General features: G+C 60.4%; 2 protein-coding genes across 2 annotated transcripts; one reads left to right on the top strand and one right to left on the bottom strand.

Moving 5' to 3' along the window:
- Positions 1–4,055: 4,055 nt before the first annotated feature.
- Positions 4,056–14,332, top strand: CACNB3 (calcium voltage-gated channel auxiliary subunit beta 3). The gene is given in 16 exon segments (XM_029074113.1): positions 4,056–4,124; positions 8,435–8,506; positions 8,508–8,558; positions 8,689–8,787; positions 8,789–8,820; positions 9,577–9,693; positions 9,955–10,019; positions 10,298–10,317; positions 11,287–11,310; positions 11,312–11,371; positions 11,568–11,626; positions 12,026–12,135; positions 12,281–12,432; positions 12,602–12,697; positions 12,790–12,939; positions 13,384–14,332. Coding segments are annotated over 16 exon segments (1,467 nt in total). The 5' UTR covers positions 4,056–4,079; the 3' UTR covers positions 13,699–14,332.
- A 1,043-nt stretch (positions 14,333–15,375) lies between these two features.
- On the bottom strand, positions 15,376–25,715 carry DDX23 (DEAD-box helicase 23). The gene is given in 20 exon segments (XM_029072914.2): positions 15,376–15,600; positions 15,602–15,679; positions 15,682–15,749; positions 15,867–16,041; positions 16,489–16,597; positions 16,708–16,859; positions 17,401–17,643; positions 18,415–18,592; positions 19,015–19,145; positions 19,148–19,162; positions 19,257–19,482; positions 19,638–19,781; positions 20,371–20,483; positions 20,594–20,727; positions 20,974–21,112; positions 21,279–21,344; positions 21,570–21,663; positions 22,179–22,301; positions 22,456–22,676; positions 25,612–25,715. Coding segments are annotated over 19 exon segments (2,622 nt in total). The 5' UTR covers positions 22,665–22,676; positions 25,612–25,715.
- Between the last annotated feature and the right edge of the window lie 1,364 nt (positions 25,716–27,079).

Here is a 27,079-nt window from a genome sequence, read left to right on the forward strand (position 1 = left end):
TGAGACGGGGGGACTGTGTCAACCCAATTTGCTTGCGTCCACCCTGGCGCTTAATACGGTGCCAGGCACAGGCACACGGTAAGCTCTTAATAAACACCACTATTATTATTATTAATAAGGGGAGGGGGGCGGGGCAGAGTAGGAACCCGACCACCCCGAGGGAACCTTTTCGGACAGCGCTTGACTAACGGCCGCGGACTCAGAAGGGGAGGGGGTCTCCGGGGGGTGGGGTCGTTGGGCCCTGGGGACAAATGGGTTGATTTTGCATGGGGACGCAAAATTGTACCCAAATGAGCATCGATGTATTTTGCGTTCGGTCGTGCCCGGGGTTGCCGCACGGACCGTCGCCCCTCTACGGACCGGGCGCGGGGGTCTTTAGGGAGTGCTCTGCACATAGTAAACGCTCACTAAATACTACTGAATGAATGAGAGCCCTCCCCGGACGCTTGCCCTCCCTCGCCCCCTCCCCACGGGCCGGAGGGGAGGCCAGCGGGGAGGAGGAGGGAGGGATGGAGGAAGGGAGGGAAGGAAGGAGGGAGGGGCGGAGAGAGGGAGGGGACAGGCAGGGGGCGGGGGGGAGAGGAGGGGAGGGGGCGCGGGGCGGGGAGGGGCGAGGCGAGGGAAGGCGAGGCTGGCCCCGGAGGGCGGGCGGGTGGGCGCATACAGAGCCCGGGCCCCGGCCTGGCCCTCCCACCCGACCCGTCTATGTCTTTTTCTGACTCCAGTGCAACCTTCCTGCTGAAACGAGGTAACCGCACCCCCACCCCCCACTCCCATTCGAGCCCCCTCCCCTCGGATCCCCAGCTCCCGGGCGGGGCGGGGGTCGGGAGGCCGCTACACCAAAAGGAGGGGTCGGAGAGGGGTGGGGTGGGGTCTGGGAGGAGGGGAACCCTGGGGAGGGGGCAGGGCGGAGAGGGGACCGGGACCAGGCCGGGGAGCGATGAGGAGGAGGAGGAGGAAGATGGGGAGGAGAAGGAGGAGGAAGAGGAGAAGAAAGAAAAGGAGGAGGAAGAGGAGAATGAGGAAGAAGAGAAGGAGGAGGAAGAGGAGAAGAAAGAGAAGGAGGAGGAGGAGGGGGCCGGACTCGGCTACTCGGGGACCAGGGCTGGTGACTGGGGCAAAACGACCATTATTAGGTTCACCTCCGCCTTGAGATCTCTAACCTATCTTGAGCCTCAGTTTCCCCTTCGGCGCCCAGGACCAGGGTCCAATCCACTCCCAGGGGAGGGAGTGGGCCCCTCCCCTCAACCCGGCCCGCCCATTCTTCCCCGAGGTTTTGGCCTCTCCGCCCTTACTCTGCAACTCTCTTACCCTCCTTCAGATTAGTGCCAGGGTTAGTTTATACCAGGGAGCAAAAAGAGCTGGGCAGGGTCCCAGGGACAAGGTGGGTGTTGGGGTAGAGAGTGAGGCAAGGGGGGAATTGGGGTGACAGAGAAGTGGGAGGGGGCAGGGGAGGGCTTTGTGCCCCCCTCCCAGTGGCCCTGGGGCATCAGGGGAGTGGGCAGGGGCATAGGCAAACCAGAAGCAAGACTGGGGAGCTAAGGGGCCCAGCCTTGGGATGGAAGAGATCCAAGGAAACCCTCCTCCCTGGTCCAGTAGTGACACCTTGCCACCCAAGGGTCTGAGGTAATGCCCTAGTCAAGGATCTGGGGAGTCCGCTAGGAATGGCTGTAGGTGGGCATGGGGGTTCATCAGGCATCGTGGAACCCCATCTTCCTGCCCAGGGGTCTTCCTGAGCCTGCCCAGGATACTGTACTCTCCCAAACGCTTAGTACAGTGCTCTGCACACAGTAAGCACTCAATAAATACAACTGACTAACTGACCGGTGGCTGGGGTGGGGGGGTGGAGAGAGGGCAAACTTGTTCCCAGACATTTCTTTAAGGTTGAATCCAGCCTCAAACCCCAACCTACCCCCCCCTTCTGCATGGGAGGGCAGAAGCTACGGCTCCCACTCTCCAAAAGAGGGAAATTGAGGCACAGAGAGGGATGTCATCGGTTTCCTGTTTCTCGGTCCAAGAAGTCCTGTTCTGAGACACACCCCCTTTTCCTCCGCCACCAAACTGTGGGCTTTCCCCACTGAGCAGGAGGAGGAGAAACCAAAGCAGAGAGTAATCAAAGATGAGTATCAGGCAAGGCAGGCCTGGCACTAGGAAGGATCTGGGGGTCCTGATGCCCTGTTTCCCCACCCATCTTAGAAGAGTCTAAGAAGGGAGCAGGAGCACTAAGTACTGACCTTCTTAGCTTCCTCTTCTCACTGGGGCCCTCAAGGCCAAGAGACCCCTCCCATTCCTGCCTTGGGCTTCCACCCGTCACCTCCAGAAAAAAAGTCATTCCTCTTTTTGAACTCGCACCTGAAAAACCCACCGATCCCCTCCCCCGACTGAGCAATCAATAATTAATGATGGCATTTACTGATTGATAATTAATAATGGCTTTGTTAGAGCATCTATTAAGTGTCCTAATAATTAATAATCATTGTTATATTTGTAAACCGCCAAGCAGTGGGATGGATACGAGATGATCAGGTCGGACATAGTTCCTGTCCTACGTGGGGCTCGTGGTCCACGTAGAAGGGAGAACGGGTATTGAATCTCTGTTTCACGGATGAAGAAACGGAGACACGGAGAAGTGAAACGACTTGCCCAAGATCACAAAGCAGGCCCGAGGTGGAGCTGGAATTAGAACCCAGGTCCTGGGGCTCCCAGTCCCGGGCTTTTTCCACTAGACCACTTTGGAAGTTTCACCAAAGAACTCTGAGGCCGTCCCCGCCCTCGAAGACCTTATGATCTAGCGAGGAAGGCAGGCACTCAGAAAATAGTGAAGAGAACGTGAACCCGGATAAAATGAACAGAGCGTAGAGATAAAGAAACGAGTGAGCAAATAAATGAATGGATGAGCAACATGTAAATTCATCAAGTGACACATGAGTGTAGGGGCGGTTGAGGGATTGGCACGGCCGGATTGATGGGGAATTAGTCAGGGAAGGCTTCCTGGGGGAGGCGACTTGTGAGAAAGGTTTGAGGGAGGGGAGGAAGCCGGGGTCTGGTGAAGGGAGGTGGGGAAGGGGGAGGCCTGGGCGGCACTGAAAGGGGAACGCAGGATGAAGAGGAAGCTGAAATGTCGGGGTTCAGTTCTGCTCCCCCTGGGAAGCCCTGGCGACCCCCCGGAACTGACCCCTTCCCGGGGTCTCCACCCTGAGACCAGGACACACCCTCCTGTGGACGATGGATCTCCCTCCCGCTTCTGTGTGTGTGTGTGTGTTTTGGTGGGGGCTCGGGTTGGGGTGATTTCAATCCGAAGGCCGGGGTCCAGGCAGCTGGCTCCAGGCCCCCAGCAGAGCTACCCCGTCCCCCGGCCCAGTTTTCCTCCCAAAGTCCTGTGCCGGTGGTGATGGCGGGGACGGGGGGCTAGGGGGTTCCCGTCCCTGGCTCCCGGACAGTTTGGAGGGAGCCCTAAATCGGGAGCTGGAAGGGATGTAGTCCAATTTCCCTGGAAAACCGTCCGGTGGGTGGGGATGGGCGGGGATCTCCGATCCGAGCAGCTGGGTTTTCCTGCCCTCCCTCCGAGGCCTTCCTCCATCCTCCCTCCTCCTCCTCTTCGGTCCCCGCCCCTCCCCTCCCCTCCCCCGCCCTTTGTCTCCCGCTGGGCGGCTCCCGGCCTCCGCAGCCCGGCTGGCCCCGCCCCGGACCCCCCCTCCGGTCCCCCCCCCGACCGGCCCGGGCTCGACAGGTGCCCGCCCCCTCCGCCCCCCGCCCTCGGGCCCGGCCCGGCGGGGGAGACCCTCCCCCCCTTTAGCCTCATGTGTCCCCCCCGCCCTCCCCGGAGGAGGCCCGGGGGTGCGGGGCGGGGGCTTCGGAGAAGGGGAGGTCCGGGGGGGGGGGGGTCGGGAGGGGGAATTTCAGATCCGAGCAGCTGGGCTGGTCCGCGCCGCCTCCCTCGCCACCCGCCCGCCTGGCACCGACGCGGGCACGGGCGCGGCCCCCTCGGCTCCTCTTTCCAGGATCTCCCCCTCGGGCGCCCCCCGCCCCCTCCCCTCCGACCCCCGACCCCCCAGCTCGCCCCTGCCCCCCGATTCCCCATGTATGACGACTCTTTCGCGCCCGGGTTTGAGGACTCGGAGGCGGTGAGTGTGCCCGGTGGCGGGTGGGTGGGGGGGAGAAGCCCGGACCCCCCAGCCCCCTTTCCCCCAACCCCCCCTTGGTCACGCTTCGGGGATAAACGACTCAGCGGCGACGGCTCCGGGGGGGCGCATCCCGGGGGGGCGGGGGGATCCGGCGGCCACCTCCCCGAGGTCTGGGGGCTGAGGGGGAGGAGGAGGAGGGAGTAAAGCGCTTGGAGATCGCCCGGAGTGGTGCTGGTGGGTGTATTGGGCGGGGTTGTGGGCAGAGGGGCGAGCCGCGCGCAGTGGGGGGGGGGCAGGGCGTGTTGGAGTGGGTGAGGAGGGGGTGTGCAGTTGGAGGGAAAGAGAGGGAGGGGGCTTGTGAGACGTTCAGAGGGGGCTGGGGAAGGGGAGGCTGGGGGAGGGGGTGTTCAGAGCGTTTCCCAGGGACCGAAAGTGGGGACCCCCCCCGGAGACCAGTCCTGGGGGGAACCCAGGGAGTAAAGACCTCCGTCCTCACCCCTCATCACCCTGCCTTGGATTCGAGTCTCAGACAGAGTTGAGGGGTGGGGTGGGGGGCTAGGCTCTTTACTGCCCCTTGGCACCCCCCCCCAGCAACACTCAGGGCTGCCCCGCCTCCCCCGGCCCTGCTCCAGGAGGAGCTACCGGGCAGTGGGGTGGCAGAGGAAGGGCTCTGCAGAGAGAGCCAGGCCGTCTGATAAATATTTAATTCTGGGATTTGCTTTTATCTCTGGCTGTGGGAGACAAACCAGTGCGGGGCCAGTTCTGGGGGCCGCGGGGGGTGCGACTCGGGGAGCAGATGCCACAAGCTGGGATGGCCGGGGCTCCCCACCCGACCCTGCTGCCTAGCATCCTCGCCCCCACCCCGGGGGGGAGGACTCCCGGCAGCGGGGAGGAACTGAAAAGAGATGCTCCCCTCCCTTCCCCACCGCGGTGGGGGAGGGCAGCGGATGTGGGTTTATATTCTGGGGGGCCTCGGCCCGGCCCTGGCTGAGGAAGTGAACCACACCAGGGGTCAAGAAGGGGCAGGGACTGGCGAGGCACATCTGCTTGGCTCCGGGTGGGTCAGGCCCGCCAGGTGGCAGCGGGTCCTTGGGCCTCTCTCATCCTTAGCGTGGGAGTGGGGAAATGGGCATCGGGTCGAGCCGGGCGGAGAAGGGATGAGGTCGTGGGTAATGAGGCTCCCCGGGGCGGCCCGGCCTCTGGGCCCGTGGAGCTGAGAGGGCTGGAGGGAGAGGCCTCCGGGTCCCCTTGCCCCCCTCCGCCCAGAACCCCCCAGCTGGGGCCGCTCGTGGGAGCAGAGCGACTCTAAATAACTCCCAGCCTCATCCCCCTCCTCTCCTTCCCCGGTGCCAGGCGCTGCATCTGCCCACACACCCACCAGGAAGGCGGGCACTGCCGGGGCACCGTGCCAGCTCCTGTCGGCTCCTTGCCTCTGGCTTCCTTGGCCCCGAGTGGTGGGGGGAATTGGGGAGGGGGCCGGGGGGAAGAAGAGGGGCGCCCAGGCGGCCAGGAGCCGGCTGCCCATCCAGTCAGGGGTCAGCAGACCTGAGGGCAGGAAGAGCACCTGCTTCCTCTTTCCAGCAGCGTGGCCCCTGGGAGTCAGAGCACCTGGCGTTTCTGATCCAGCTCCACCACTTGTCTGCCGTGTCAACCTGGGGCAAATCACTTCACTTCTCTGGGCCTCAGCTCCCTCGTCTATAAAATGGGGATTAAGACTATGAGCCCCCTGTGGGACAGGGACCGTGTCAACCCGACAAGCTTGTATCTACCCCAGCATTTAGTACAGTGGCCTGGCATGAAGTAAGCATTTAACAAATACCACATTATTATTAATTATTATTATTACTTCAAACCCAAACTATTAGGCTCTCAGCAAGACGGATAGAGCGACCTATAGCTCATTCTATCCCTCCCTCACCTCTGAGTAGGAAAGCCTCCTCTCCAAGAGTCTCTCCCTCCACTCGCCCCTTTCGGGTCTGCCGCTCCCACGACGTCCTACGACCCTAGTGGTCAGGAATTCCTTCCTGCCGTCTAACCCCAATCTTCCCGGCTGCAGTCCGGACCCATCCTTTTGATCCAGCTGTCGCAGTGAAGGGGCACGGTGAGCTCCAGCCTGGAGCCCCCAGCTCCGTCCTCCCGCCCCCTTCAGCCTCCTCTCTTGGTGTGTGGAAGCCCCCAGTTCGGTGACGTCTCTCATGGCCCCAGCACCTGCCTCCAACCCACCCCGGGATCACAGCTCCGTTTTACCCCACCGGTGCCAGGGGAGAAATGGAACTGGGCCCCAGTTCATTCCAACCCCAACCTGGCTTGGGACCCACAAGGAACTCAAGATTGTTGTCAAGGATGGGGCAGAGAAGGGGGATGGAGACCCTGGACCACCCGAGATAGAGGCGTCAGTGTGGGGACCTGGGGGACGCGTGAGGAGCTGTCCTCCCCCAAACAACTCAATGCAGCTCAGAGCCTGAGGCAGCATTCTTCCTCCCGGGGGACAAATTTGTTGTCTTAGTTGCCTGGCACCGGCCTTTGCCCTCTCCTGAGTCCAGAGCCCCAGGGTGAGGAAGAGGGGACAAGGGGAGGAGGAGAGGAGCAGGGAGGGAAAATGTCATCACAGCAGGCAGCTGGGAGATGGGGGGTTGGGGAAACCGCTTTGTTGGGAAATCTTCTGCTTGGCAGGCATGCCCGCTGCTGGACCTGGCAGGGCCCTGCAGGTGGGAAACAGGGAGGAGGAGGACTTGGAAATGCCCATCTCATCTCTACCAGCTCAGAGAGGAGGTCCCTCCCATCCCCCAGCCTCGGATAGGAGGCACGGCAGGAGTATCTCTCTGCCCTGGGTGGGTGGAATCAGCCAGGGACTGTCTCCCACGCCCCTTCCACTTGCCCCTCCAGAGGGTCTGTCCGAGAATGGGGCCGCTTGGGGTGAGGGAGCAAGGGCCATTCTGAGCCTTTCCGGGGTCCAAGCACCCTCTCCCCACTCCTCTGCTCCGGCCTCAAGGACCCCACTGGGGGAGGGAGGAAAATTGAACGGTGGATGAAAATCTAGTTTGGGCCTGGGCAATCTGCTGGTTTATTTGCCACCTCTGGGGTTGGACATTACACGTGTGGTGTGTATTGCGTGCGCATGTATAAACTGTGGTACTTGCTAAGTACTTACTATGTGCCAGGCACGTATTCTAAGCGCTGCAGTAGCTACAAGATAATTGGGTTATGCACAGTTCCTATCCCACACAGCACTCAGTCTTCATCCTCATTTTACAGATGAGGGAACTGAGGCTCAGAGAAGTTAAGTGACTTGACCAAGGTCACAGAGCAATGAGTGGTAGAGTAGGGATTAGAACCTAGCTCCTTCTGGCCTCCCAGGATCTTGCTTTATCCACAAGGCATGCTGCTTCTCTAGGCCTAGTGCTTTTCTAAATATATAGTCCTCTCTCTCTCTCTCTCTCTCCATATATATATATACACACACACATATATATATACACACACATAGTCATATACACAGACGACACTGTATACACATACACACAGTATACCCCCCCCACACACACACATTCATTTAGAGCTTACTATGTGCCAAGCACTGTACTGAGAACCAAGCTAGATACAAGATAATCAGGGCAGGCACAATCCCTGTCCCACGTGAGCCTTTCGGACTAAGGGGGAGGGAGAATGGATATTGAATCCCCATTTTATGGCTGAGGAAACTGACTCAGAGTAGGGAAGTGATTGCCCATGTTCACCTGGCAGGCAAGTGGCAGAGCCAGGATTAGAAAATGCTGGACCTTTGATTCCCAGGTTGATTCCTTCTCCTCTAAGCCACACTATTTCTTGGTGTGCCAATCAATTAGTGGCATTTATTGAGCCCTTACTGTGTGCAGGGCACTGTACTAAGTGCTGGGGAGCATACAGCAGAGCCAAGAAGATATGGTCTCTGCCCACAAGGAGTTTACAGTCTAGGGAGGGAGGCAGACATTAAAATAAATTACAGAGATGGATGTAAGTACTCTGGGGCTGAGGATGTGTGGATAAGCAAATGTTCAATGGGAGACGGACTAGGGGACATGAGGGCCCTTAGGTGGGGAAGGCTTCCTGGAGGAGAGATGCGAATTTTTAGGGAGGGTTGCGAAGGAGGGAGAAGTGGTGGACTGTTGGAAAAGAAAGGGGAAGGAGCTCCAGGCCACACGGGAAGAAGTGGGCGAAGGGGCTGGCCACGAGATAGCATGAGATGAGGGCACGGGTGAGTCGGGGTGGGAATGTGGGGGGGCCAAGGGGGTCGCCTCATCCCCTGGGGGATCTCCACCCCTCCCTCTCAGGGCTCGGCCGACTCCTACACCAGCCGCCCGTCTCTGGACTCCGACGTCTCCCTGGAGGAGGATCGGGAGAGCGGCCCGGCGTGAGGTGGAAAACCAGGCCCAGCAGCAGCTAGAGAGGGCAAAGGTACCCGCCGTACCCACCCAGGGGTGGCCCCGGGGTGGAGTGGGGAGGTTTTCTGCCCCCATCCCCCTGCCAACCCATTGGGACCCCCTCCCCGGGCCTAGTGGAACTAACCCCACCCCCTCCCCCGCAGCACAAGCCCGTGGCATTTGCCGTGAGGACCAATGTCAGTTACTGTGGCGTGTTGGATGAGGAGTGTCCTGTGCAGGGCTTGGGCATCAACTTCGAGGTTTAAAGACTTTCTGCACATCAAAGAGGTGATCTTGTCCACTCCCCTTTCCCCCGTACTGGGCCCTACATGCCCAGCTTTGGGCCCGACTCCCAGTCCAAACCCCCCGCAATATACCCAGCTCCCCTGCCCCTCCCCTGTCGGTCTCAAGAATTCCTCTACCTTGCAGGCCTGTAGGTGCCATCTTTGGCTCCCTGGGGTCCCTTGGGGGAGTCCAGTTCTCAGTGGTCCTGGATCTGGTGGCCAGATCCCATTGCCAACCTTGCTTCCCGCCCCTGGTGGGAAAATGTGTCGGGATGGCGGGGGGCTGAGGCAGAGAGCAGACCCCAGGCTAGTAGCTGTTCCAAAGGCCACACTGCTTGCTCACTTGCATCTGGGAAACAAGATCTTGGGGCACTGCCCACCTGTCCTCCTCCTCTCCTGTAGTCCCCCCGCCCACCTGGGGCACCGTGGCCCAGGCCTTTGGCTGCTGCTGCTACTGATGTTGCAGGTCTCACAGACCCTCCCTCTCTCCCCTTTCCCCCAGCTTCCCCCACCCCCACATATCCCCCCCATTCTGAGCCTGGCTACCCACCCCCATCTTACTGGGCATTTGCCCCCCGCCCCCAGTTCTCAACAAATATGCAAATATGAGGTCTCTTCTACCTTGCGTGCAAACGTGAGTGCCGGTGGGGGGAATGGGATGTGAGTAGGGGTGTGCTTGTGAGATGCGGTGTTGTGTTTGTGTGGAAGGGAGGTATGGGTGTTTGTGTGCATGTGTGGGACCTGTCCTGAGCCCCCTCCCACCCACAGAAATTACAGCAATGAGTGGTGGATCGGGCGGCTGGTGAAGGAGGGAGGGGACGTCGCCTTCATCCCGTCCCCGCAGCGGCTGGAGAGTGTCCGGATCAAGCAGGAGCAGAAAGCCCGGTGAGGGGGGAAAGGAGGAGTGGGATGGGCTGGGGGGGAGGGGGATGAAGAGGGAGCAGGGAGGGAGAATTGGGCACACTCACACACTCCTCTAGGACACATTCCCCTCTCCTCTAGACTGTAAACTCATTGTGGGCAAAGAATGTGTCTGTTGTGATGCTCTAGTGTACTCTTCCAAGAGCTTAGTACAGTGCTCTGCACCCAGTAAGTGCTCAATAAATACGATTGATCGACTGACTGACTATTCCCGCTCTTTCCCAGGAGATCAGGAAACTCCACCGGTTTGGGTGATGTCGGTTCTCGGCGCTCCCCTCCTCCATCTCTAGGTAACGACTCCCCCCTCAGCCCCCTCCCCATCCCTTCCCGCCTCTAGGCAACATCAGGCCCCATTCCCCCTCCCTGGCCATGCCCCCAACCCCTGCCTGGATTACAACCCAGCCACCACGCTCAGAACTGGTTTGGGGGGCACTGGGGGGTGCCTTGCCGGGGTTCAGGCCGACTCCCCCCTTCCTTCTCCTGGAGCGCCCCCAGACCCTCTGTCCAGACCCCCACCATCCATCCCCGCCCACCCCACCAACCTCTGTCTATTTCCTTTTCCAAAAAGCCAAACAGAAGCAAAAGCAGGTGAGTGCTGGGAGAGTTAGGGGGGCTGTCGGCCTGGGGGCAGGGGTACCCCACGCTCACCCATTAGCATCACCAGGAGAGCTTCATTCAGGGCAGAGCACTTTATTAAATGCTTAGGAGAGTACATGGAGGCACACTTTCCCTGCCCTCCCAGAGTTTAAAGTCTCGTGGGGTGGACAGACCGACCAAAAGTCATTTACAAATAGCGGGAGAAAGAACAAGGATAGAACAAGAACAAGTGTAGCAGGAGGGAAAAAATGAAGACAAAAATATACAAATAAGAAATGAGGTACACAAATAATGGGAGAGAGGAATGAAGAAGTGCCTATGGTAGGACAGGGAACAATAATAATAATAGTTGGTATTTGTTCTGCGTTTTAAACTGGGCAAGTCACTTAACTTCTCTGGGCCTCAGTTACTTCGTCTGTAAAATGGGGATTAAGACCATGAGCCCCCACGTGGGACAGGGATTGTTTCCAACTTGAAAACCTTGCATCTACCTCAGCACTTAGACCAGTGCTTGACACCTAGTAAGTGCTAATCATTATTACTATGTTGCAGGCACTGTATTAAGCACTGGGGTGGATAGAAGCAAATCCATTTGGACCCAATCCCTGCCACACCTGGAGCTCCCAATCTCAATCCCCATTTCACAGATGAGGTCACTGAGGCCCAGAGAAGTGAAGTGACTTGCCCAAGGCCACACAGCAAACAAGTGGCAGAGCCAGGATTAGAACCCATGACCTTCTGACTCCTGGGCCCATGCTGCTCCTACACGGTCCAGGTTGGGGGGCAGGGTGGACAGGTTGGGGCACCGGGCCGGCGGAGGGCAGACGGTCACAGCCCCAGCAGCGGCCAGCAGGTCGACCCACCCGGGGACCGGAGAAGCCAGGGTGTCCCGAACCCCAGCGCCGGGGGCGCCGGGGCAGGGGGCGCGTGGCAGCAGCGGGACCCCTGCCCCTTGTCCAGGCGGAGCACGTACCTCCCTATGATGGTGGTGCCCTCCATTGCGGCCCTGTCGGTCCTGGTGGGGCCCTCCCTGAAGGGGTATGAGGTGAGTGAGGGGCTCCTGGCGGAGATGGGGCGAGAGGCTGGGGTAAAGCCACGTTTGCTTCTCACATTTCCTCCAGTGGCCCGTACGATCCCTGCCTCCCGCTGCCCCGGGGAATTCCCCTCTCCCCGGAGGGCGGATCTGGCGGATGTGGGCGGACCTCGGCCACGCTCACCCTCCCACTGCCCCATCTCGCCAGGTCACAGACATGATGCAGAAAGCGCTGTTCGACTTCCTCAAACACCGATTCGACGGAAGGTGAGACGTCCCCTGCCCGGCGGCCACCGTGGCCCTTCAGTCAGTGGTATTTATTCAGCGCTTACTGTGTGCAGAGCAACTGTATAACACTTGGGAGACTGCCGATATAACAACAGAACAAATACATTCCCTGCCCATAACGAACTTACGATCCAGAGGGGAGACGGACGTTAATAAACAACAGATAGGGACAAAAGCACTGTGGGTTTGGAGGGGGGGATGATTTAAGGAGCAAGTCGGGTGGCGACGCAGAGGAGTGGAGAAGAGGGAGGGAGGATTGGTCAGGGAAGGCCTCTCGGAGGAGGTGAGCCTTGGCTGAGGGCCCAGAGAAGGCACAGCTTGGGCACAACGCACGGTGCCACCATCATGACCCCGACCCCACCTCTCCCCTCCCGCCAGAATCTCCATCACCCGCGTCACTGCCGACCTCTCCCTGGCCAAGCGCTCTGTACTCAACAACCCGGGCAAGAGGGCCATCATTGAGCGCTCCACTGCCCGCTCCAGCATTGGTGAGCCCCCCGCCGCACGTTCCTCGAGAGAACCCCATCCCCCCCACCCCCCCCCCGGAGACCGGGTGGATGGCTACGAAGCGAGGGGCAAGAGGCCGCCGGGGTGACTCCTCCTTTCTCCCCTTCCTTGCCTCGCCTCTCTCAGCCGAGGTCCAGAGTGAGATCGAGCGGATCTTCGAACTGGCTAAGTCGCTGCAGCTGGTGGTGCTGGACGCCGACACCATCAACCACCCGGCCCAGCTGGCCAAGACCTCGCTGGCCCCCATCGTGGTCTACGTCAAGGTGTCTTCCCCCAAGGTCAGGTAGCTGGGGGGCCACCCCCTCCTTCACCGAGCACGTCCCCTCGCCCCTCTGTCGTCCAGCCGCCAGCCCAATCCCGCACCCGCTCCCGTTGTCCAGTCTCGCCTGCTCCATGGCCGCCTGTGCTCCCCGCCCCCCCCATCCATCCCCTCCTCGTGCTCTCCAGGTGCTGCAGCGTCTCATCCGCTCCCGAGGGAAATCCCAGGTCAAACATCTGAACGTGCAGATGATGGCAGCTGACAAGCTGGTGCAGTGCCCGCCGGTGAGGGCCGCCGGGCAGAGCGCCCACCCCGGGGGTGGCGGGGGAGGGAGGGAGCCACCCAGCCTCACCCCCTGCCCCTCCATGCCTCCCAGGAACTGTTTGATGTGATCTTGGACGAGAACCAGCTGGAGGATGCTTGCGAGCACCTGGCCGAGTACCTGGAGGTGTACTGGAGGGCGACCCACCACCCAGCTAGCGGGCAGAGCCTGCTCAGCCCACCCACTGCCATCCCTGGCCTGCAGGTACTGGGCTCCCAGGCCAGGGCAGGTGTGCCGCTCCTTCTCACCACCCCCGGGGCACGGACCTGGGCTGGGGACTCAGGCAGACTTGGACTGAGAGAGGGGAGAGGGCAGGTAAAGCCTGGCTTTTCCAATCTCCCTCTGTCCCGGGGCTAACCCGAGGGGGGAAATGCAGCAAGCCAGAGTGAGGTTAGATAGCAGCGAGAACTGCCGCCTACGGGTGAGGGAGAAGGGCACAGAAAAGAGGGTTTTGAGGGCAGCAGCCTGGACTACCATACCGAGAGCTAGAGGGTGGCTGGGATTGGGGGGAGAGAGAAAGAGAGAGGTGTGTGTGCTTCTATACTACCGTTCTGAGTTATAGATGGAGGAAGTGTGTGTGTGTGCGTGTTGGGGGGCGGGTGCGGGAGCCCAGCTCACCCAGGACCGGGTCTCCCCCCTCCTCCCCAGAACCAGCAGCTGCTGGGGGAGCGGGGGGGCGAGGCGTCCCCGCTGGAGCGGGACAGCCTGATGCCCTCGGACGAGGCCAGCGAGAGCTCGCGCCAGGCCTGGACTGGCTCCTCCCAGCGCAGCTCGCGCCACCTGGACGAGGACTACGGAGACGCCTACCCGGACCTCTACCAGCCCCACCGCCAGCACACCTCGGGGCTGCCCAGTGCCAACGGCCACGAAGCCCAGGACCGGCTCCTCGACCGGGACTCTGAGCACAACCACAACCAGAGAAACTGGCAGTGCAACCGGGCCTGGGCCAAGGACAGCTACTGACGGCCACGGCCCCCCCGCCCCCCCGCCCCGAGACGGGGCGGGCAGGCTTTAGGCTCTGCCCCTTCCTCCGCCGGTTCAGACCCTGGCACACCTCTCCTTCCTGCACAAGCTGCCAGCATGGGCAGTGCCCTCAGGCTGGGACCCCCGTAGGCACAGCCCCTACAGGCTCAGGGAAGGCCCCCCTCCGGGGGCGACGGGGTGGGCGAGTGCCCGAGGCTGCCTCCCAGCTCCACACTAGAAACGAGACAATCACTGCCCTCCCCGCCCGTCAGCAGGATGGGGGGGCAGGGAGGACGTAGGGCCACGGGGAGGGGTCCCTGGAGGGAGCCCCCCTTCCCACTTTGGCTCCAACCCCCGCCCCCACCCCCAGCCTGGGGACCCCTAACCATCCCGTGAGACCTCTGACCCCGGGCTCCTCCTCTCCCCAGCTTATAGTCGCAGTTCCTGAGTTGACCTCGTAGTTGGGGGAGGAGGAAGGGCGGGGTTGGGTCACATCGTCCTCCTCCTCTGGCACTGAGCGGCCCTCACGCCCACCCCAGCCCCAGGCAACAGAGCACGCCCAGAGAGCATGCCCCACGTGCCCAAGGACCGCCCCTCTGCCGTCCTCACCAATAAAGACCACGCACTGCCCTCCCGGCCCCGGCTCTTACTGTGCGGGCACCGATGCTCGGGAGGTGGGGGGGAAGGGGGCGTCCAGGAAGACCTACCTGAGGAAAGCCATAGGCCGCCTTGGCAGCAGCCTGAAAAGTGAACGGGGAGGAGGGCTATTGTCTGGTGGTCCCGTGGCAACTGGAGTTACGTACGGCTGGGGGCTAAGCCGAGACGGGCAGCCGGGCCAGGTGGCTCCTGGATGGTTACAGCTGGCTGGGGGTACAGGCCTGGGCCAGATGTACCCCCTAATCTGTCCCAGGGACCAGAACCCATCAGTTGGCATGACCTTCTCGAGATCATCCCGTTCCCTCTGCCTTCAGACAGGCCAGCTGGATGGAGGAGGAGGCGCCCAGGACGGTTGGTTAGTTGTCCTGCGGTCTACCCCGGTACCTCGAGCTGCAGCTGGCACCCTGCTTGGGCGCGGGGGAGGGCCGTTGCTCCCGCCCCAGATACAACGCCCCGCTCCCCCTCTCCCTGCTCAGACTGGGAACGGGCCCCTGTCCCCAAGTGACCCCCAGCCGAGTCCCCTGCTTAACCCCCAGGTTGCCAGGAGGGGAGGGGAGGAAGAGAGGGAGGGAAGGGGTCGTAGGGGCCAGAGAGGGCCTGAGGCAGCAGTGACTTTATTGCCAGCACACCCGCATTTCCATCATCTCAGAAAAATGGAAATGGAGCGCTCACTCCCGGTGACAGAAAGACCAGGATCAGGCCACCCCCCCACCCCGAACCCCTCAAAACATTTTTTTTTTTAAAAAAAGGGCCCCTTCCAAGTTGCGCTGCAGATCCGGGGCCCCCAGCCCCAGGGCTGTCCCTGACTCTCTCTGGAGTGCTCAACCCCGGCCTTCCTCAATCAGCTGGAAAAGAGCTGCCGGGCCGGGTCTGACCAGCGGGGAAAGCAGCCGGGCTCAGGCTAGGCCCCCGCTGTGGTGGCCCAGGGCCCGGCTCTCCAAATCCCTCCCGTGCCACACACGCAAGATGCAAAGGAGGTGGGGGTTTTGCTGGGGTCCAGGCCCCCCCGGGGACTGAAGTTCACAGAGGTTCTCCTTGTACCTCTGAAGTGCGTCCCCCGGTCCCACAGCTCCGGTCCACCCCTTCGGCCTCCTTTGGCTGGTTCAGGTCCAAGACACCCGGCGGGGTGAAGGGGCTAGGGCACGGTCCTGCGGGTGGGCCGTACAGGCGGATAGGATGGTCTCCTCTCCGGCGTTTCTCGGTGAGGATGGTGCCCGCGTTGTGACTGGGCTGCGGGGGGTTGGCCCAGCTCTGGGGGGCAGGCCGACACGCGGGCTCTCCAGGATGGCTGTTTCATCTCGTAAAACACGGGCCGAGGCCTCCTTGCGTCAGGAACGTGATGGCCACGCCGCTCTTGCCCGCTCGGCCCGTCCGCCCGATGCGGTGGATGTAGTCTGGAGAGAGGAGGGATGCCGGTCGTCACCCCCTGCCCGTCCCGGCCTGACCCCGTCCCGTCCCGTCCCCCGCCTCGGGGGCCCACCGCGGAATGGGCGGGCGGCCCTGGCTCTCACCTTCGATGTTCTTGGCCATGTCATAGTTGACCACCATGGAGACGTCCTGGATGTCGATACCGCGGCCGGCTACGTCCGTGGCCACCAGGATGTCCTTGGCCCCGGCCTTGAGGTTGGACAGGGCGAACTCACGCTGCTCCTGGCCCTTGCCGCCGTGTAGGGTGCAGGCATTGTACTGCAGGGACAAGACGGGGACGGGGTTCAGGGATGGGGTCGCCTTTGCCATCGCCGCCACCCCCCGCCATCCCGGAGCCCCCACTTTCAACCTTGTGCACCCCCTGCCGGGCAGCAGGAATGATGAGGGGACCAGAGTCCTCTCTCCCTAAGCCCCCCTTTTCCCTTTCTCCCACTCCCTTCTGCGTCCCACCCCCGCACTTATGTCCATATCGTAATTTATTTATTTATATTAACACCTGTCTCCCCCACTAGACTATCTCATTATGGGTAGGGAGTGGGTCGTTTATTGTTACATTGTACTCTTCCAAGCGCTGAGTACAGTGCTCTGCACACAGTAAGCGCTCAATAAACACAACAGTGAATGAAGAGGGGTGTCTCCTCTCAGGCAACGGGGAAACGGAGGAGCCCTGGTGTGGGACCACCGCCTCCACCACATTCTTCTTACCCCCATCTTCTCCAGAGACTTAGCCAGAACATCGCAGCCCTTCTTCTGGTTGACGAAGATGATGATGGGTGGGTCGAACCCTTGCTCCAAGATGGCCAGTAGTTTTTTCCTGGGAGGGGAGGAGGGGGCTCTGGGAGCTGCTCTGGGGGAGCCCCCCGGAGCCCCTCCCCGTTGCCCTTCCAGCCTCCCTCAGCACCCTCCCCCCCCGGCTCCACCCACCTCTTTTCCGACTCTGACATGAGGAAGACCTTCTGCTCCACGCGCTCGTGGGGTTTTCCCGCGGAACCGATGTAGACTACGGCTGGGCGGCGCAGGTAGCTCCGGGCCAGCCGCTCCACCGCCGGGGGCATGGTGGCCGTGAACATGACCGTCTGTGGGTGAGGCGATGTGCCCGTGGGTCAGACCGGGACCCCGTCCCCACCCATGCTTGAAGGTACTATCTCCCCGGGCCCGGGCACCGCAAGAAATCGGGTGGTGGCTAATCTGTAAACCCGCTGTCGGCAGGGAACGTGTCCGTTATATTGTCCTCTCTCGAGCATTTAGTACAGTGCTCTGCTCACAATAAGTGCTCAATAAATAGGAGTGGCTGACCACTGGGTATGGTGGGCCAAGAGAGCATTAGGCACGCCTGATGGGGATGGTTCTGTGGCAGGGACCAGAATCCCTTGAAGTGCCCGCTGCCCGGCTGGGGTAACTGCCACCCGGGGGGAGGACTGTGCCCCGGCTCCTCCGGCCCCTCCCCATCACCCCCATGCGCCCCCCAGCCCAGTCTGGGCTCTGTCCTGGGGCCGGCTGCAGGCGGAGAGTGGCCTGGCACCTGCTTGGCAGCCTGTGCTCTTGTGCCCCCCATCCACCTTGAAGCAATGAAATAGCCCGGTCAGCCCAAGCCCAGGGCGCCCGGAGTGGCCTCACCTGGCGGTACTTGTGTTTGCCCGACTCAAAGTTGGCCAGCATCTTCTCGGGGTCCTCAGCCTCATCCGTGTCAGGCTTCTGGTTGCTGACGGGCATGTGCTCCAGGATCTTCTGCACATCAGGCTCGAAGCCCATGTCGATCATCCGGTCCGCCTCGTCCAGGACCACGTAGGTGCAGCGGCTCAACACCAGGTAGCGGTTCTCCAAGACGTCGATCAGTCGCCCGGGGGTGGCGATCACGATCTGCAGTCGGGGAGGCTCGGGTGACCCCTCGTGGGGACTCCCCCTCCTTGGCACTCCCCACCCGGGCCTCCACCGGGAGGACGGGAAGTCCCGGAACAGAGGGGCCGAAACCCCGAGCCCCTTCACAACCGAGCCCAGCCCCTCCCTCCTCCGGGAAGCCTTCCCTGATTTCTCCCACTCGCTCTCCAGGCCCACTGGCTTTGCGGGCTTTCGGAGTCCTTGGGTGGCCCTGTAAGCAGCCCCCCAACTCCATGGAAGTAAACTTCCCAGCAAAGAGGAGGCCCTCAATCAATGCTACTGCTGCTATTTCGGCAAGCTAAGATGGGTGGCTCTGCCTTCTGGGAAGACTGATGGGCCTGGGGGCCGGGGGGATGGCATCTGTCCGACTCCCTGCCAACCGGCCTGGCCTTGAGGGAGCTCCCGGGAATTCTGGCTGCCTCCTTTGGGACCCCTGGGCCCAGGTGCTTAGCTAATGATCGGAGAGCTGTCTGCCCCCTCCATGGCTCACTTCGAGCCCCTTTCAGATCATGGGCCATGAGGGAGGTTGGCAACTCTGCTGCTACCCAGTGAGGATCCCAGGGCTCTAAAGAGATTGGGTCACTGAGCCCTGAAGGACAGTGGGCAATCCTACCCCCCCACCCCGACCCCTAGCCCACCTGAGCTCACTGGCAACCATCATCGAGGGGAGGGAGGAAGGGAAGTGAGGCCCCCTCAACGGCAGCCACGGGGCCGAGGAGCTGATGGCACAGACGGAGGGACGGACGGACTGACCTCACAACCCATCCGCAGCCGGAAGCCCTGGTCCTCCCGGGAGATGCCACCGATGACGGCCACGGTCCGGATGCCCAGGGGTTTCCCAAACTTGATGGTCTCCTCCTCGATCTGCTGGGCCAGCTCACGCGTGGGGGCCAAGATGATGGCGTAGGGGCCCTGGTCTGACTCCTCGATCCTGCCCGTGGGGGTTGCTCTGCCCGTCAGCTGGGGGGCCCTGACACCACCCCCACCGTCCCCAGCCCCTCTGCCTCTGAGCTGGAGAACTCAGGGATCCAGAACACAGTCACCCCAAGGGCAGCGGGACCCTCACTGCAGGTCATTTCACCCGGTCCCCACCAGCCCAGGGTGGATGACAGTGCCCTCTCCCCAGGCTGACTTGGAGAAGGAGGGAGGGATAGAGCGGGGAATCTCTCCTGGTTTGGGAAGGAGACGTCACGGCCTTCCCTGTGCTACGGGGAAGTTCTTGGCAACGTCTAACCTCGCTCCCTCCTGTTATGGTTCCAGCCCCTCCTTTTGGGGAAGTGGGAATGCAGCTGGTCGGCCTTTAGGGTAGTTCTTGACCTCTCGCCGCCTCCCTTCTCTCCCCCGGACCCTAACCTGTCTATCTTGGGCAGTGTGGTGATCCAGACCAGCAGCGGGATCAAGAAGGCCGCCGTCTTCCCGCTGCCCGTCTCTGCCACGCCGATGATGTCACGGTTCTGCAGCCCGATGGGGATGGCCCTGGCGCTGGGATGGGCGTTGGTTCCTGCGGGTATAGCGGGGCGGAGAGGGGAGGGGGGTCAGGCGGCCCCGGGTGCCTGATGGACGAAGCCCTGCCCGGCGGCGGCCCCGATACCCACCTTGTAGCCGCACTTGTCGATAACCTCCAGGATATGGGGGGGCAGGGACGAGTCCTTCCAGGAGCGGATGGGGTTGGGGATCTTGCCGCCCTTGGTGGTGATGCTGTAGTCCTCCCGGAAGATGCGCCAGTCCCTGTCCGTCATCTCGTCCAGCTTCTTCTGCGACCAGTGCCGGTCGTCCCAGCGCTGTTTGGCTTCTTTCTTCCGCAGCTTGCGCAGCCTTGCCCTGGCGGGGGCAGGAAAAAGATGTCAGCTCCCACCTGCCCTCCCCAGCCCCGCCCTGAACCCCAAATCCTCCTCCAGCGTGCCCCTCTTCTCCATCAGCCCCGATAGCCCACCCCACCCCTCCCCAGCTGGACGCCCCCCGGCCGCCTCACGCACTCCTCCTGTTCCTTCTCCTCCAGCGTGCGCCTCTTCTCCATCAGGTCCCCGTAGAACCGCGACTGCTCCCGCTTCTGCTGCTTCAGGTCGATGCCGGCGATGAAGCCGCGGCCCAGCAGCTGCACCTGGTGCCGCTCCTTGTACCTGGGTCGGGGGGAGGGGCGGGGCACGGCCAAGGGTGAGATGATGGGGGGACGGGGGGGGTCAGGAATTAACCGAGCGAGAGGGAACCCAGAGCGGTCAGGGGCGAGAGAAGAGTCAGGGAGGGTTCCACCAGCTCTTCCAGCACCTCCACTGGGCAGACCTTTCCCCAGAGCCAGCTCATCTCATCTTTCCTAGTCCGGCCAGTGACCACTGTGACCCCTTCACCTCTTTACAGCCCCCCTCCCAGCCCCACAACATTTAAGTCCATAGCTATTTATATTAACGTCTGTCTCCCCCTCTAGGCTGTACGCTCCTTGTGGGCAGGGAATGTGTATGTTAATTTTTCTATCATACTCTCCCAAGCGCTTAGTACAGTGCTCTGCATACGGTAAGTGCTCAATAAATACGACTGACTCTGTTCCTCCTCCAGCCCAGATGAGTGGTCCCTGTTATTCCCTGCCAGCTCCGACCTTCTCCATGGCAGATTGGGAAGAGAGCGGGGAGTCGGGAAAGGGAGGCGGGGAGCAGAGGGGACAGGGAAGAGGGAGGCAGGCTGCTGGGCCCTCCGATCGGGGCCAGCCACACTCACAGGGGGTTGTAGTCGATGGACGTGTCCTCGGACGCATCCCACTCAAAGACGAATTTACGGTCGTTGAGGTGTCGCGTGCGGCGCCTTTTCCTGATGCCCCCCAGGTAGCGCTCCTGCCCGGGGAGAGGAAGGGATGGAGGGCTGCCCGTCAGGCCCGGCCCCTGGACACCCAGGCCTCCCGGGCCCTCCGGGACCCCTGGGCCGAGGGGAGCCTGGCCCCTACCTTGATGGCGTGTAGCTCCTTGCTCTTGTCCTTCTCTTCCCGGATCTTCTGCCGGCCCTCTTCGTCTTCATTGCCGTTGGTCTCCCGCTCCATCCTCTCCCTCCTTTCCCTCCTCTCCCGTTCCTGGGGGTCTTCTGAGGGGGGAGGGCAGGTACCGGTCAGGTGGAGGAGAAGGAGAAGGAGGAAGAGGAATAGGAGGAGTGTCAGCCCAATTGCCAGCCCTCCACACCTGCCCTGCTGAAGCCCCGGGGATGCCCCCCACTTTGGGTCAGCAACGGTGAACCGGGGGGACCCTCGAAATGGCTGATGTGGGGTGACCCCCCCGGTGTTGGCACCAGATTGTCACAGACTGCACGCTGGGTGGGTCCTCCAATACTGACCCAGCATCTTCCTGCCCATGTCCTGAAAGTGCTTCCTCTTCTTCCTCTCCTCCTCGATCAGCTTCTGCCGCTCCTCCACTTCCTGCTGCCGCCGCTTCAGGGCCTCAGCCTCCCGCTCCGCTTTGGAGAGGAACTTGGGCTGGAAAGCAGAGTGGGCTCTGTGAGTGCAGAGAGGGAGGACTCCCCACTGCCCCAGCGCCCACACCTCTGCCCTCTGCCCCCATCTCCGCCCACTGCCCCAAAACCTATACCTCTGCTCACTACCCCAGTGCCCACACCTCTGGCCCAGAGCCCCACCCTCTCACCTTGGCTTCAGCTTCCTCCTCGGCCTTCTTCTTGGCCAGAAGTTCCTCCAGGGACAAGGGCTGAGTCTGCAGAACGTACAGGAGGCTGAGACCAGGGAGCCCACTAGCCGGGGCAAAACCCCCCTCCACCAGGGGCAACCAGAGTTGCAAGGGCTGAGCCTCCCCCAGTGTCACTGCTCTAGCCCCATCCCAAGATTTGTTTCTCTGCCCATTCTCACCCTCTCCAGGACCCAGAAGGCAGGGTGTGTAGGGAGGGGCATCACGGGACGGGGACCTCCCCCACCCCATCACCTTTGGCTTCTTATCTCCATGCTCGTCGTCCTCCTCTTTCTTGAAGTCACGGTCCTTCCGGGATTTGGAGTCTTTCCCTCGGCCTGGGGACAAGCTTTGGGGGGGGGAGGGGGAGAGCCCGTGTGATGGTGAGGCCCTGGTGAAGTGGACCCCTGGAAGCCGAGGCTGCCGGCCAGCGGCTCCTCAGCTGCCTGGCCCTCAGTGACATGCCTCCAAGGGATGTTCTCTTGCATTGGGTCCACCCACATATGTTTCATATGTTCATTGGGCCAAGGGTTTAGGTTGAGGCACATGAGTGTGTGTGTGTGTGCGCTACTGCTGGAGTCTCCCTTAAATATAAGTAGCCTAAGGGAGACAAGCCCCCACACTGGTTTCTGGGCCTGCCCATCTCCTGGTCTCCTTCCCATCCTCATCTTTCCCTGACACTCCGGGGAAGGGGCCGGGTCTCCGTCTACCTAGACCTGTGGCATAGCACCGTGCTGGCAGATGCTTCAGTGACCTCTGCCCACTAGGTACGACCCGCCCAGCACCCCTGAGCTGACCCCGGGCGGCCCCACCCGCCATGTCCAGGGCCGGGGCTCACCTTCCGGCCTCCCCCACCCCGGGCACCTGGATCGCTTCCGGTCCTTGTCCCGCCGATGGCCATCCTTGTCCCGCTCCCGGTCCTTCTTGCTCCGTTCCCGCTCCTTGTCCCGTTCTTTGTCCCGCTCCCGCTCCTTGTGCCTCCGTTCTCTGGGAGGCAGCCAATCGGAAAAAATGAGTCTCCACGCTCCCCTGAGACAAACTGGTCTCCCTGGGGGTCCCTCCGCTTCAGGGAGACCCTGTCGTGCTTGCGCCCCCACACCATCATTCCCAGGACACCCCGCTGAAGCCAGCCGCGACTCACCTCTCTGTGGACTTGGATCGGGAGCGCGAGTGGGAGCGGCTGCCCCCTCGTCGCCGGTCCCGGGAACGGTGCCGCTTCCGGTCTTTAAAGGGGGATGACTTCCGATCCCTGTCTCTCTCCCGCTCCCTGTCCGGGGACCGCGACCGCTTCCTCTCCTCCTTGGAGGGCGACCCGTCCCGGTCCTTCTTGTCCGCTAGCTCGCCCGCCATCTGGAGCGGAGACTGGGGGAGGCCAGGACCCCCGTGAGGGAAGAGCCCCAGCCTCCTGACTCCGGCTGGATGCTCCCCGGGCCCCCCGGAGATGCTCGGGCTGGAGGAACCCGAGTTGGGGGCCAGGAGTTACCTGTACCCCTTAATGACCTTCTGCCTCCTGGACATCTTAGCTTGGTTGTCCTGCCAGCATCTTGGGTTCATCATGTGCAAAACTGAACTCCTCTTTTCCCCATCTTTTTTTTAAATAGTATTAGTTACATGCTTACTATGTGCTAGGCACTGTACTAAGCACGGGGGTAGGTACAAGCTAATCAGGTTGGACACAGTACCTGTCCCACATGGGGCTCACAGTCTTAATTCCCATTGTACAGATGAGGTAACTGAGGCCCAGAGGTCAACATCTCCGTTGACTCTCCTCATCTCATTGCAGGTTTTCAGCCCTCACACTCAATCGACTGCTAAAACCTTTCCTAGATCCCGTCCCTTCCTCTCCACAGGCATGACACCACTGGGTGATCGCACAACTAATGTGTCAGTCGCCTCACTGGTCCCCCACCAGTCAATGACATTTACTGAAGGCTTACTGTGTGCAGAGCACTGTGCTAAGTCTTTGGGAAAGAACAATAAGATAAGTCTCCAGCCATCTCCCTTCTCAGCCAATCCCACGGCCCACTACCTGGATCATCTTCCTAAATCACGACTTCGTGAACATCTCTCTATTCTTCAAAAAACTTCTGATGACTATTTCCCTCTGCAACCGCAGAAATTTTTTACTCCTGGATAGTATAGTAATGGTATTAATTAAGCACGTCCAGTGTGTCAGGTACTGTACTAAGCATTCAGAAAAGGTGTACAGGCGAGCATTAGGATTGAGAAGAGGAACAGTCGAGAAGAGCCGCTTCTCCACTCTCTTTTCCCTCCATACCCCAGCTCGCCCTGGTCAGTCTTCTCAAACTAACGGACTCCCTTTGCCTCATTCATCTCTACTGCTTTAAACCTCTTGCTTCCACCCTTCCCGCCCGGAACTCCCTCCCCTCTCAAATCCACCAGACCACAAGCCCTCCAATTTTAAAGCCCTGCTGAAATGACATCTCTTCCAGGGGTCCTTCCACGATAAATTTTCCTTCTCCCCAGGACATTTCCTCAACTAACACACTTCTGCACTGATCACATACACATTTATGTAGGAATGAAGCAGCGTGACCCAGTGGAAAGAGCAGAGGACTGGGAGTCAGAGGACCTGGGTTCTAATCCCAGCTCCGTCACGCGCCTGCTACCTGACCTTGGGCAAGTCATTTCACATCTCTGTGCCTCAGTTTCCTCACACGCAAATGGGGATTCAATACCTGTTCTCCCTCTTAGACTGTGAGCCCCATGTGGGACAGGGACTGTATCCAACCACACAATATCGTAGAAGCAGCATGGTGAAGTGGATAGAGCACGGGCCTGGGAGTCAGAAGGTCATGGGTTCTAATCCCGGCTCCGCCACTCGTCTACTGTGTGACCTTAGGCAAGTCACTTCACTGGGCCTCAGTTCCCTCATCTGTAAAATGGGGATGAAGACGGTGAGCCTCACATGGGACAACCTGATTACCTGTATTTCCCCCCGCGCTTAGAACAGTGCTCTGCACATAGTAATCGCTTAACAAATACCAACATTATTATTACTCTCGACTATGGTACTTGACTGTGGACAAGTCGCTTAACTTCTCTGTGCCTCAGTTATAATAATGTTGGTATTTGTTAAGCGCTTACTATGTGCCGAGCACTGTTCTAAGCGCTGGGGTAGACATAGGGGAAGCAGGTTGTCCCACGTGGGGCTCACAGTCTTAATCCCCATTTTACAGATGAGGGAACTGAGGCCCAGAGAAGTTAAGTGACTTGCCCACAGTCACACAGCCGACAAGTGGCAGAGCTGGGATTCGAACTCATGAGCCCTGACTCCAAAGCTCGTGCTCTTTCCACTGAGCCACGCTGTTATCTCACCTGTAAAATGGGGATTAACTGTGAGCCTCACGTGGGACAACCTGATGAGCCTGTATCTCCCCTAGCGCTTAGAACAGTGCTCTGCACATAGTAAGCGCTTAACAAATACCAACATTATTATTATTATAAGCGCTTACTAGGTGTCAAACACTATTCTAAGCATTGGGTACAAGCACTGGGTACACAGTCCCTGTCCCACCTGGGGGTTCGCAGGTGGGATAATAATAATAATAATGTTGGTATTTATTAAGCGCTTACTATGTGCAGAGCACTGTTCTAAGCGCTGGGGGAGATACAGGGGAATCAGGTTGGCCCACGCGGGGCTCACAGTTACCCCCTATTTTAATAATAATAACGTTGGTATTTGTTAAGTGCTTACTATGTGCAGAGCACTGCTCTTAGCGCTGGGGGAGATACAGGGTGATCAGGTTGACCCACGCGGGGCTCACAGTTACCCCTATTTTAATAATAATAATAGTCCCTCATTCAATAGTATTTATTGAGCGCTTCCTAGGTGCAGAGCACTGTTCTGAGCGCTGGGGGAGATCCAGGGGCATCAGGGGGTCCCACGTGAGGCTCCCAGTCTTCCTCCCCATTTTGCAGATGAGGTCACTGAGGCCCAGAGAAGTGAAGTGACTGGTCCCCAGTGACCCGGCTGACAAGTGGCAAAGGCGGGATTCGAACCCACGACCTCCGACTCCCCAGCCCGGGCTCTTTCCCCTGAGCCACGGTGGGGGTCACGGTGACTGTTTCCTCCATGACTGGGGGGGTGGGGGCGGCTCGCGCCCCCTCAGGGTTTCCCGCCCCTCACGTCGAAGCTCCCCTTCCCCTCCCCCCCCCCCCCAAGGCCCTGTCGTCCTGCTCCGCGGCCCCCTTCCTGGTGGGGGTCCCTGCAGGGCCACCGTCCCCCTTCCCGTCCCCGACCGGCGGGCCCGCCCCCGCTCCCCCTCAGACTCACCTCCCCGGCCCCAACTGCCCAGCGCGGCCTTAGCGTCGCAGAGCGCCCACCATTTTTCCCGGTTTCCAGTCGCTACGACGGGGTCGCGGCGCGGGGCAGCCTGGGAGAACGAGTCCCGGCGCCGGGCCGCGCCAGGCTCTGGCCTCCACGCCGAACTACGAGGTCCGGGATGCACCGCGCGCGGGACCACGAAACCCAGCGTGCACTGCGCGCCGACTAGCTCTCTTAGTGGCGGGGGCGGGGGGGCGGGCCGCGGGGGCTGCTGGGATATGTAGTCCTTCCCTAAAGAGCCTCTCTTAGGGCCAAGTCGGCCTCCGTCTTCCCGCCCTTTGGTTATTTTGATCATTATGGTAGTAATTAAGCGCTTACTAGGGGCCAGGCACTGTTTTCAGTGCAGGGGTAAATACAAGTTAATCAGCTTGGACTCAGTCCCTGTCCCACATGAGTTTCACACAGTCTACATGGGAGGGAGTAATAATAATGTTGGTATTTGTTAAGCGCTTACTATGTGCCGAGCACTGTTCTAAGCGCAGGGGGAGATACAGGGTCATCAGGTTGTCCCACGTGGGGCTCACAGTTTTAATCCCCATTTTACAGATGAGGGAACTGAGGCCCAGAGAAGTGACGTGACTTGCCCACAGTCAACCGGCTAAGTGGCAGAGCTGGGATTCGAACCCATGACCTCTGACTCCCAAGCCCGTGCTCTTTCCACTGAGCCACGCTGCTTACGGATGAGGTAACTGAGGCACAGAGAAGTGAAGTGACTTGCTCAAGGTCACTGAGCAGACGCATGGCAGAGTGGAGGGTTGAAGGCCGTGAAAGGTCCATGGTGCGGTTTACCCCTCCACTTCCAGATCGGGGGTTACACCGTAACCCCTTGCTCCCCATCTGTTGCTGCACCCTCGTGCTTCTGACCCCATCCCTTACCCCTACCTCTCCTCCAGTCACCGCCCCTCGTTGAGGCGGGTGGATGGACTCGACGGGGAAGCAACATTGCCTGGTGGAGAGAGCCTGGGGCGTGGGAGTCATAGGACATGGGTTCTAATCCCGACTCCCCAACTTGTCTGCTGGGTGACCTTCGACAAGTCATTTAACTTCTCTGTGCCTCAGTGGTCCCACCTGGAAAATGGCACTTGACTGCCAGCCCTATGTGGGACAGGGACTGTCCAACCAAACTGTCTTCTATCTACCCCAGTGTTCAGTATAGTACCTTGCACATGGTAAACACTTGTGGGCAGGGAATGGGCCTGCTATCTTTGTTGTCAAGCACTTAACAATGCTCTGCACATAGTGAGTGCTCAGTAAATACCATTGATTGATTAACAAGTAACACACTAAGCTCGCTGTGGTTAGGGGATGTGTCGGTTTGTTTTATTGTATTCTCCCAAGTGCTTAGTACATTCATTCAATCATATTTATTGAGCACCTACAATGGGCATAGCACTGTGTTAAGCACTTGGGAGAGTAC

This window comes from Ornithorhynchus anatinus, chromosome 10 (genome assembly GCF_004115215.2).
Source record: "Ornithorhynchus anatinus isolate Pmale09 chromosome 10, mOrnAna1.pri.v4, whole genome shotgun sequence".
NCBI lineage: Eukaryota > Metazoa > Chordata > Mammalia > Monotremata > Ornithorhynchidae > Ornithorhynchus > Ornithorhynchus anatinus.